At 40.4% G+C, this 12331-nt stretch overlaps 1 protein-coding gene across 1 annotated transcript; it reads left to right on the top strand.

Moving 5' to 3' along the window:
• Positions 1–7000: 7000 nt before the first annotated feature.
• rwdd (RWD domain containing 4) lies at positions 7001–11968 on the top strand. Its single transcript, XM_038731644.1, has 8 exons — positions 7001–7196; positions 7899–7979; positions 8192–8301; positions 9346–9496; positions 9777–9885; positions 11003–11052; positions 11185–11187; positions 11282–11968. Exons 1-8 carry the CDS (start codon positions 7173–7175, stop codon positions 11312–11314), a joined length of 561 nt encoding a protein of 186 aa, XP_038587572.1. The 5' UTR covers positions 7001–7172; the 3' UTR covers positions 11315–11968.
• Positions 11969–12331: the final 363 nt, after the last annotated feature.

Raw genomic sequence — 12331 nt, 5'->3', positions numbered from 1 at the left:
TATTTTCTGCACTTACACTTGTATGATTGTATTGTGATTGCATAGTAAATTGTGTTGCCCTGTGTATGAAACAACTGATTGGTATGAAATGTGCTGTTTATATGAAGTTTGACTTGACTTGACTCTGATACAGTGAACAAAATTACAAATAAAAATTCAAACTGACATTGTGCTATTAGAATGCCTTTCATTTTCAGAGAGTGAAGTTAGATTTCTCAGCCCCTCATTCCAGGGATTTGAGAAAAGCAATAAGCACAGATTCAACTAATTCCTTGGCAGCAGTAAAAAGTTTATTAACATTGGTTTGCACTCTTATTGTAAAGAGAGTAATGACAATCATAAGACAATGAAAATCTCTACACAGGGCAGGCATAGATCTAATCAGAACCACTAGTGCTTTATGGGTTCACACATTAAGGTTTTTCTACATTTATCATATTGCCAATAAATTCCATTTGTAGCGCCAAACCAACAAGGAATGTATCTACGAAAGTGTTAGAATCAAATCCTGATATCTCTTCTTCCTCTGTCACATGGAGCTCTATAGTTGTCCAAAAACACATCAATACATCACACTGTTGCATAACATGTTTCTTCATTGCCATGAACACACACACACACACACACACACACACACACACACACACACACACACACATACACAAACACACACACTGTAGTTTATTTGGACTCACTTCCACATACACCGTGCTGCTGCCCCAAATACTCACTGCACCAACTGTAGCTGAAAATAGTCCCACAAATTTTTTCTCCTGTTTGAGTAACGTTTGCTAAAAAACTACAGTGATCATCTGTTACTGTGTAGAGATTACTGAGCATTTAAAAAAAAATGAAATTGCTTCAGTGGGAACCAATGGCCTTGGAGCTGAGAATCAACATTGAGAAATGGACTATAACACGTTTTTGATTTGTGGATTTGCTGAGAATAAGAACATATAAAATACCAGCCTTGTCTTTAAACTAACAGTAGTGTGGATAGAAACACGTTCACTACAGTTTGCCAGACAAGTATACCTCCTCATATTATCAGAGGAGAACAATCACTGCGTTATATTATCAGAGGAGAACAATCACTGCGTTCACTTTACAGGGAAAACACAACCTTCTCAACGACCTCCTCTCCCTTCATCCTCCTCCTCCACCAATGCTGCCGTCTTCACCTGAGGGGAATAACTCAGAGGATCAACATAATCACAAGTCAAACACCATGTGTCATTTTCACTTGCACAGTGGAAATTATCACTGCTTCCCCCACACTGAATACTGCTGCTGGCATTGAACATTACAGTCTCAGCAGTCCGTGTACCATTGGTTTAGTACATCAAAGCTAATTCACTTCTACACTGTGGTTCCAATTAAGAAGACTGTAACTTTATGTGAGTGTGGCACCAGCAGTCTTTGACAGACTGATAGCTCACGCTGTGTATATATAGTGTTATAGCATATTACATCTTTAGTGTAGACTTTAATGAGAACATTCTAATCTTCCACTACAACCTGCTCTATATTCACTCCACTAACAGACACAAATAAACATCATTGTTATATAAGAATATTATAAGGATACTGAGTTAGTTTTCAATCACTTCAAGAAAAAATAAAGGAAAAAAGCTTTGTGAATAACTCATAGATGAAGTGGGTCAAACCACAAGACTGGTTAGATTGCACCCTATGGTCCATTTCTGCCAAAAAAAGAAAAACATTGAAAAGTTTGGAAAGGTTTACATGGTCCAAAAGGCAGGCAGAGGTCAGCCAACCAAGTCCAAATGCGCCAAAGCAAGCAGGCAAACGTCCAAAACGACAGGCAGGGTTAAATAACAGGGCAGGCAGGAAACAGGCAAAACGCCTTGAATGCTGGCTGGCTAGGAATGCTCAATATACAATCTGGCAAGGACAGAAGGGCAGCTACATATACCGGGAGGCTGATTAGGGAATAGGAAACCAGTGTGCAGATGACTGAAAAGATCTTTTCCCAAACCTAATGGTTTAGGGCTAATGTTGGATGGCTAGCGAAAAGTACATGGAATGACAAATTAGTGAGTTGACAAATAGGTAAAATGATGCAAAGAAATAGCGACTGGCTGATGCTGTGACAAGAAGACACAATTTTGAAATAATAATCAAAATACTGGAATTAAGTCTTGACTTTTCAAACCTGCAATTACTGTTTTTTTAGCCACTTGGTGGCAGCAGAAAAACATTGGGAAAACAACATTGTCATATCACCTGTGAACTTGTTAGCAAACATTTGCTTATTTCCAGATCCAGCAGTCACAGAGCAACATTATCATTCATTTGGAGTCGTGCTTGTGTCCACCTGATGAATGTTAGTCCTATATTTACTCTCTACCAGCTCTGTTTTGATCTCCACCAACTACTGAGATAAATGTCTTGCTCTTTATGCTAAATGCTCACCCAACACACATTTTGTGCCAGACAGCTAAACAATGAGGAGCTGCAGAATTTAAAATCACTACTACGAGAAACTCCTTTCACATTGTCACATTGTTTTATTTTTGACCCTGTTCCATGACCGCCATTGGCCCCCTGTAGTAGCTAGCATCAGATTTATGACAATGGTACTGGCCAACAAGTCAAGTCAAGTCAAGTCAATGGAACTTCCCCCATCCTGCCTCCAGGTGTTAGTCAGACCCTTTTAATATACAGTCTACGGTCAGACCTCTCTAGCGCTCAGCACAACTACCTCTGCTGGGCCAGCTGGTACTGCCATCACTCGGAGCAAGCAAAATTCGCTCAGGTAAGTCACAACTCTTACACACATAAACACACTTTTTGCCCTTTCCTTCATTATAAACCATTACATTTAAGACAATGAGATGGTGTCTATACAATGTTTTTTGTATTTTTATATCTTTTTAAAAAGGAGTAAAAAAAGTCATCTATTTTGGTTTACAATAATGTACTCCTCATAATTAAGAGTAACAGACACTCGACTTGAACATGATCAGAAGCAAAAACATTCATTTACAGTAATCTTGATAAAACTATTCACATTGTGCGACTTATTTCATATTTTGAAACATTTCTTATATGTTGTGATTAAAGTTGCAAATGGAACATTATGTGTTGATGGTGCCAAAAATAATGCGCCTAGACCCATTCAGTCCAGTATAGTGTACCAGTAACTGAATACCGCAACATGTGATGTTCAGTAGTTTCTGGGATAGGCCTGAGCGTTTTATTTTTGAAGTGGATCTTCATTTCATTTATTTATCGAAATTAGATATTTATATCACACAAAAGCGTGTCAATGCAGTCACAGTACAAACAATTTTTTCCCTATGAAATAATAATGAAATATTAAAGCTGCAAGCAGCGTTGGGCGGGCCCTCGCACTTGTAAGCGCGTCCGCGCGTGAGCCGGCCGAGTTGCATGTTCTGGAGCTCTGCCGGTGCGGCTGTGAATTTCCTACGCGGTTCCGACGCCGCATGAAGGTGTTATATGTCACTTCCTGTGTCCCCTATGTGGAGCTACATAGCACTTGCCGCTATGAATATAAATCGGTATTGACGTGTAGATGTCTGCGGGGTGGGAGAGTTAACAAGCACGTAAAGTTTGTTTCAGATGTGAGCATGTACACTGAACAATAATGTACCCAAACAATAAAATAAATTCCTTTATATTTCCCTGCCTTGTTGTTTATGTGTACATACAGAGGAAGAATGTGAGAACAGCACACATTTCATCTTTACTGTGTGTTAGAGCATGGGAGAACAGTGGATACTTTTAATACAGCCCACACCCCTAATACTGTGTAACTATAACAAGTAGAGAACAGAAGAAAAAGATGTTCTTTCTTTACAACTGTCTGCATAGCTTATTCATATTGTGTAATGAATGAAAATAAATAGGCCTACTAGGCTCCTCTCTACTTTGACATTTAAGATTACCTTGTTTGATCCACCTTCATACACATGTGACATTACTGTACAACTTGAGAAAGGTGAGTTGTTTTCTGCTCCAGCCTGCCTAAAAGAAAAGCGTTTTTGGGATTAAATGGACTTTATTAGCTGCTGCAGTGCAGGATGAACTCAGAACAGACCCATTTCTCACCTTATTATTCTAAATCATGCAACGAAGAAGAAGAAATGCATAATAAATCCTGGGAAAAAATCTGTCCACAAATACTGTACAGCACGTAGTCTGATGAACAAGACTTGTGTTATAGCTGACTTGGGCAGTGAAATGTTTAATTTTTTAATTCATGTGGTCATAGTTGTCCACAACTCAAATCAGAATATAAGAAGAAATGTTTTATACCACCTCAAGAAGGCTTCCTATCAGAAAGGTAGGAAGGTATTTCAAATGTACAACTGCAGTACTTAAATCTAAGTAAAGTAATTTCCCTGACATTTTTGTGTTACTTTACTTTTAATAGACACATGTAACAGGTTTTATACTTCCTGTGAGTATAATCCAATCAATCTTATTTTCATACTGTATATCCGATGTGTAATTTGATAAATTGTGTTGTATGTCGTGCTCGCATCTCAGAGAAGACTCTGACTGCAACATGCGTCTTTGTAAAGAGAGAAACGGACAGAAAAAGTCTCTAACTCTGCCTGTCAGCTCGCTCTGCTCCGTTAAAACTGAATTTACCATACAGAATTGAATACGAGTGCACTCCAGATTTAGCTGCAGCCAGCTGACCGTGTGCTTCTCTCTATACCGCAGTTCTGTGTCCATGCATGCAGCAAACTGATAGCACTGTCTGTTGGAGCGTCTACATGAAAAGAGAAGGAAGACATTGCTGGTAGTATTGTCTTCAGAGTTGTTAAACACCTCAGTGCACTGAAGGAAGCCATCTGACTGTGTGAGGGGCAAGATCGTTGATGTCTGCAGGCAGAGTAGGAGCTCTCCTGTCTGACTGGTCCACCAATAGCAGAGAAGATGACCCCTTGAGACACAGCCCCTCCTCATTTGCATAATGAGGCAGAAATGCATACAAAAATTTAAAAAAGACAGGCAGAAATAAATACCATGGGTGAAAATAAATAAGGTAAATAAATACAAAGGAAGAATAAAACAGACAAAAATATTAAAACACACACATAAATAAATACATTAAAAAAATTAGTAATAAATAAAGTTGAATAAACAAATAAGGTAATTATAACAAAGGTGAATAAGTAAAGGCACTAATTAAATATATACATTTATGTCTCCTTGTATAATTTAATTACTACCTACATTTATTTATTTACTTAATTTTTTGTGTATTTAATTGGATGCTTATTTATTTATTGAGCATTTATTTATTTCTGTATTTATTTCTGACTGTGTCAGGATCGGTCCTCCATAGCGGGGTGGGAGAGTTATCAAGCACGTAAAGTTTGGTTCAGATGTGAGCATGTACACTGAAGTTACAACAACTTCCTGTGTCATGGCGAAGACTTGATCTCTGACGCCACGCCACGGACACACCCATTGACGAAAACTTGCAAATAGCACAACTTTTCATCTTCAATGCCTTTAGAAGGCACAGCACAAATTTGAGGTCGGTCGGACTAAATCCCTAGGAGGAGTTCGTTAAAGTACGAAGTGTGTAAATCATCCAAAATTTGACGTAAAATTCAAAATGGCCGACTTCCTGTTGATTTTAGGGCATCGCTCCAAGAGGCTTTTTTGTGCGTCTGGACAAGATACACGTACCACAGAAAATTCGTGCACGTAGGTAAAACGTGCGGCGGGGGCTGCTTCGTTAAAAGTCACTTCCTGTTGCCAGCAGGTGGCGCTATGACTGTCTGTGAATGTCAGCATGTACATGTGTTCAGGGCGGGACTCTCATCCTACATGTACAGTTTGGTCCAGATGTGAGCATGTACACTGAAGTTACGACAACTTCCGTGTCATGGCGAAGAGCTGATCTTTGACGCCACGCCACGGACACGCCCATTGACGAAAACTTGCAAATAGCACAACTTTTCATCTTCAATGCCTTTAGAAGGCACAGCACAAATTTGAGGTCGGTCGGACTAAATCCCTAGGAGGAGTTCGTTAAAGTACGAAGTGTGTAAATCATCCAAAATTTGACGTAAAATTCAAAATGGCCGACTTCCTGTTGATTTTAGGCTATGGCTCCAAGAGGCTTTTTTGTGCGTCTGGACAAGATACACGTACCACAGAAAATTCGTGCACGTAGGTAAAACGTGCGGCGGGGGCTGCTTCGTTAAAGGTCACTTTCTGTTGCCAGCAGGTGGCGCTATGACTGTGGGTGAATGTCGGCATGTACATGTGTTCAGGGCGGGACTCTCATCCTACATGTACAGTTTGGTCCAGATGTGAGCATGTACACTGAAGTTACAACAACTTCCTGTTTCATTGCGAATCATCGACGCCACGGACACGCCCATTGACGAAAACTCGCAAATAGCACAACTTTTCATCGTCAATGCCTTTAGAAGGCACAGCAGAAATTTGACGTCGATCCGACTAAATCCCTAGGAGGAGTTCGTTAAAGTACGAAGTGTGTAAATCATCCAAAAATGGCCATAAAATTCAAAATGGCCGACTTCCTGTTGACTTTAGGCTATGGGTTCTTGAGGCTTTTTTGTGCGTCTTGATACGATACATGTCCCCAGAAAATTTCGTACATGTAGGTTGAACGTGAACGAGGGGCTAATCATTTCCAATTTTCTAGGTGGCGCTAGCGAGTCATTTTGCCACGCCCATGTGCGAAACTTGTAGAATACGAAATTTTTCACCGGTTCTGACATGTTTGCAAATTTTGGTGAGTTTTCGAGTATGTTTAGGCCATGTCATTTGGGCCTACTTTGCAGAAAAAAAAAAAAAAAAAAAAAAAAAAAAAAAAAAAAAAAAAAAAAAAATAATCCGAGCAATTTCAATAGGGACCTCGCACGGTCGTGCTCGGGCCCTAATAATTTCTAATACAACATGATAGGAAACCCCAAACCGCATCTATCAATGACGTGGTTCAAAGTTCACGTAGAGTACCTCACTGCGCATGCGTTTAAATCATGGCAGCACTGGCTGTATCATCCAACTGGTGAGGTTGAGAAATTATTACCATAGTAAAGTTTTAATGATAGAAATGGGTTGTTAACTCATTCATTTTTATACGTGTGAAACTCTACACGGGGAGTGTACCGTACAGGAACTGAAGGAACATCATGACAGCTAACGAGGATCAAGAGGTATGAATAATCAGAAGTAGGCTAGCTGCTGTTAGCGGCTAACTGCTAACTGCTTGACACTAGCGTGACTGCTAGCTGCTCGTTGGACGGCAAAACAAGTTAGCATGTCAGCTTTTATTCAGTGTGCACAAGCTCCATTTGGCTAAAACAGCAGTCAGACCAGAGTGTCAGTGTCTTTCTAGCTACTCTTGAGCCCTGACAAGCGTCCTTCATAACGGAGGGTGGGATTAACTATCGTTAAGGGACTTTTCACTTTCCTGAATACAAAACGTCCACGAATCCAGTCGGTGTAACGATATTTTACCCATAAAACAGGAACATGAGTCAGCTTTACTGAATAACTTCTGCCACAATATGCAGTGATACATGGTAACAGTGGTGGCTTTAAAAAGGGTTACATTTTAAGCCTGGAGGATTACATCCATTACCTAAAGTTTACTATTCTCTTGTGACTGGTCTTGAGCCATGTTATATCCTGCATACCCTTGTTAAGTTTAATTTACCATATTTCTGAATGGGGTTTGGTGCACAGAAACTATCAAGACAAGCTGCTGTTGATCTTATACTTGACTAACTTACTGTCACACTCACCCAGAATAATGCACATGTATATATCTGTAACGTTGTTCTAGCACCTAATCACCACAGCAAATTCCTCGTATCTGTAAAAAGCTCCTTCTGATTCTGACTTCTCCATCACAGATGGAGTTGGAGGCTCTTCGCTCCATCTATGAGGGGGATGAGTGTTTTAAGGAGATCAGTCCAGTTTCCTTTCAGTTTCGGGTGAGTGCTGTCTTGAGTCCTATCTTAGCCTGCTTTAAAAGACACATAACCTGTGGCTCCTCAACACCCGGTTTCAACAGAATATAAATCAAATGAAATTGATAACCTTTAGAGATGCTTTTTAAAAATATTATTTTTAATCCGAACAAACTGCTATGACTAATTCTGGAGCAGCATCTTGTCTTACCTTCTGTTTTAATGGTATACGACAGATAGGAGACCTCGAGGACACCAAAGCGTTCATCCTGGATGTCACGTGGCCAGAGGTGTACCCTGAGACGGCCCCACAAATCTCCCTTGATGCCTTTTTCAACAACAGAATGTAAGCTGTGCTCTATAATTATCCTTCTTCTGTTATGCATTAGTAAGTAAGTGAACTTTATTTGTACAGCGCTTTTCACAGACAAGAGTCACAAAAACATGAACATACAGGAAGGAAATCACAGAAGATAGAATGACCACCCGAGCCACACGAAGAAGTGAGCTAAAACACCTATTATGTAAAAAAATGCACAACAAGTACACAGTATGTGGGAAAAATACTCAATAAATACAGAGTGAGGAATAAAAACACAAGATACAGACCTCGTGCAGACAGGTTACCCAGAAAGCTGTCTAAACCGGTGTGTCTTTAGCTGCCTTTGGAAAGAATCGAGAGAATCAGTAGACTGAGTGCGGGTGGAGTATTCTAAAGTTTGGATACAACGGACTCAACACCTCGATCCCCTCGGAGCCTTAAGGCGCCAAAGAGGGTGATGAGTATGGGCATAGTAGTTCAGCCACATATGCAGGGGCCTGACTGTGCAATGCTCTTTAAGTAATAGTGAGAGTTTTGAACTGGATCATATATGTGACAGGGAGCCAGTGAAGAGATCTCAGTATGAAGGGTGATGTGAGACCAGCTTTTTCTCCTAGTGAGGATCCTTGCGGCAGAATTCTGAATTACCTTCAGATAATCCAGGGCAGACATGCCATGTGATGAGAATAGCGCGTTACAGCGGTTGATGAAAGATGAAATAAATGTGTGTTTAGCTGTTGAGACTTCTGATCTCAGTTTACTGATTTTTAGTTCGCTCCCTAGCATGGGTGTTGATGGATGTGGATTGACCAAATATTGCCCATAAATTTTGCACGAGTTTTCATTGGAAGCACTGATGGCAGATTACAAGATGGCAGCAAAGTCTGGAAACACTTTGTGCCTTTTGCCCTTCCAGGCTTATAAACTGTATGACTGTACTACAGAGAATATAGGAATTTTGAGGTAAGGCCACTATGTGTAGAAATATATCTTTATTTTTTTTTTGGACACATTTGATGTGATGGTCATGTTGTTGTTTTTGTTGTCTTTATGTTGGTTTAATAACAGCTCTGCAGAGACAAAGCAGCAGATCCTGTCAAAGCTGGAGGAGCAGGTGGAGGCTAACCTGGGCACTGCAATGATGTACACACTGTTTGAGTGGGCCAAGGAGAACCAGGAGGCCCTCATGGAGAACCACAAGCCTGTAGTCACATCTGTGGTAAGTATATTTCACTACTGTGACTAAATGCATCAGTGCAGTTTTCAGTCCTTGTGTCCATTTTTGGTACTTAGTGGTATTTCTGCAGTGCACACTGCTCTTGTCAGTCAAGCCAATGCTTGTGACATAATCTTCCTTGAACAGTCCTCCCTCCCTCCTTCCCCTCATCAGTTTCAGGTTAGAAGAGCATCATAATTTACAGTTTGAATGATTGTTGGGCAAATAGGCAGAGGTATCAGGTTAGAACAAAATAACGGTTGATTATTTCTTGTTGTTGCAGACGTTGACATCCAGCAGTGAGGTGACAAGTACCACCACAACTGGCAAGAAGAGGGAGAAGAAGGAACAGCTGACCAAATCTCAGAAGAGGAGGATTATCAGCAGAACAGGTACATCAGTCACACGGTCCACAGTAAAGAAGGCTTCCATTTTATAGACAATCATCTCAAAATACCATAGATTTTTATATTGAAACCTTCCTTCCAGACAGCCATTGCAGTCCATTTATTTCATATAGGGAACAGTAAAAGTATCACCCAAATGGTCAGTTTAAAACCTCTATTACAGTTCTCAGACCCATTTCCTGCTTCAACTTTGACCTACCACACTTGCCGTAGTTGGATAGTTGGATCAAGATAAACTATTGACTTGTTTGTTGACAACCTGTCTCGTTGTACATTACTTGCCCAGTTGGACTTCTTTTAGCAGTGTTGCAGGGTTCTGAGATCGCAGCAGTTACTTTGTTCAGTAGCCAGAGCTACAAAAGTTAAGCCAAGCGAGAACCTTGAAAAGTGAAGCCTATGCGGACCTTAATCCTGCAGTCTTTGTAACGGCCAGCAGGGATCCACTGGTTTCATAAAGAAGTCCTCATTGTATAGAAGCGTAAGGACAAAATGAACCTGCTTCTCACTTGATTTATTACCTCACTAAACACATTCCAGGTGAGTTTATGGTCTCAAAAGCTTAGTAAACAATGGTACAATTTAGAGGAAAATGGTCGATAAATCAGGGTGTATTTTAAGGGAGTGGCCACCTCGTGATTGACAAGTCTCTGCCATGGCGACCTGTCGGGCGTAGCAATGTGTATCCCTCCTGAGTGCCTCCATCTCGTCCAAATATGGTCATTTTCTGGTTCAAAACAAAGATGGAGATGTCCAGTATACCAAACTTGAGGCTTCAAAACAGTAGTCCACAAACCCCAAGTCCCAAGTTGTAACTGAACCCTGTTTAAATTGCTGCCCCATTCCACCAAAAGGATGTGCATCATTTTATAAACATTTCTTCCTGACATGTTCGACAGCTGTGGAAACATTAGAGTCTCCACTAAAAGTTTACATGAAGTTCTGGTTTCCTTTTTTCTTATTTCCCTCACTTATTTTTCACAACCTGTTTGTCATTCTTTGAAGTCTCAAATGTGGCTTTCTGAAACCACACCTCACAGTAGTTACCTATAACCACAGCCTATATTTTAAAGTCGGTGCATATCATGATGATTTCTGCTTTCAGATAACAAAGGAGAGCTGCCAAGAGGTTGGAACTGGGTTGATGTTATTAAAGTAGGTGCATTTTACCTTCACTCCACAAGATGGTGCACTTTATCAGCTAGAAGCCTGCAGTGATGGGTAATATTAACCTCACCATATTCTTGTCTTTCTCTTCCTCAACTTCACCACTTCCCGATCCCCCAGCATGTAAGTGAAAAACCACCTTAATTAAAACATGTTTAAAGTCCTTCCCACAACGCCATGTCTTATGGGTTTTTGTTCTGTTTTTTTTTTGTTGCAGCTGAGTAAAACGGGAGGAAAAGATGACGAGTAGGCGTGAGGGCAGTGAACTGATGCTGCTTTATACAAGGAAGAGCAGTGACGTCTGAACTCACTGCAGCCTGTTGATGCTGCTACTCCTGTCTAGATGCCTTCACATCCTTCAGCTTCAACATTTCAACACTCAACATGGCTACTTCCACCCTGAGAACCAAAGCGGGCTCGATAGCAATGGACTTCAGGACTCGCATACGTACACACACACACACACACACACTTCCAGCTAAACTGAGACTTTGCGCTGGGAATTATTAGAAGCCCTCTCTGTGTGTTATGTGTTTGCACTGTTTGTAGAATGCAGCCATGTGAAGAGGAACCTATCAGATTTTGTTTATCATACACAAATATTCTGCTCATCCATCAGGGCGGAGTGTGCTTAAGATCCTTGCTGTCACTGCCATGTTTCCAGTCTGTGAGTTTAGGCCCAGCTGCCAGGCACAGTTGGATTGTGTTTCTAAATGGATGTGTCAAAGTGTCGCGTAGCATCCTGCTGTTACTTTAAGGTATCATGTGACTTTGTGAAAGCAGAGAAATTTTTAATGACACACAATGTTACTATTTTCACCATTTTCTGATTTGGATGAATGTTTCTTTTTCCCCAAGAATTGAAAACCTTAAATTTTATACATAAATAAAACCACATGTTGTACTTCTTGTCTAACAATGTAATTTACCATTAGTTAGATGTCTTCTGTCAGATTTAAGAGTATGACTGCTGTATTTATGTTAAAACTAGTCTATCCTGTAGTCATTTTGTGTACATATCTGTTTCCATCGTGTGCAGAGCCGCAAACATCCCTATAAACGCACAAGTGCAAAGACTGACATCTGTCTTCAGTCAAGCACTTCACTGTTTAACACAAATCAGCAGTTCTTGCATTAAATGTAAACCAGGGGAGACTCTTTTCAGGCCACATTATGGGCGAAATTACCTGCTACTGGTCCCGAAAGTGTGAAGGTACAAATTGTTTGAGTTACAAAGGAAGTGGAAGGATTTTTTCCTTCAAAATAA

The sequence above is a fragment of the Micropterus salmoides genome, unplaced genomic scaffold (genome assembly GCF_014851395.1).
Source record: "Micropterus salmoides isolate LMB-PRFRI ecotype aquatic unplaced genomic scaffold, ASM1485139v1 Ms_hic_scaffold_2, whole genome shotgun sequence".
Lineage (NCBI taxonomy): Eukaryota > Metazoa > Chordata > Actinopteri > Centrarchiformes > Centrarchidae > Micropterus > Micropterus salmoides.
Note: the sequence above shows the minus strand (reverse complement) of the source record. Positions and strands in the feature narration are given on the sequence as shown.

Coding starts and splice junctions, on each gene's coding strand:
- rwdd (XM_038731644.1), top strand. CDS start 7,173: ATGACAGCTAACGAGGATCAAGAG. Junction 7,980..8,191: donor CAGTTTCCTTTCAGTTTCGG/GTGAGTGCTGTC, acceptor GGTATACGACAG/ATAGGAGACCTCGAGGACAC. Junction 9,886..11,002: donor GAGGATTATCAGCAGAACAG/GTACATCAGTCA, acceptor TTCTGCTTTCAG/ATAACAAAGGAGAGCTGCCA.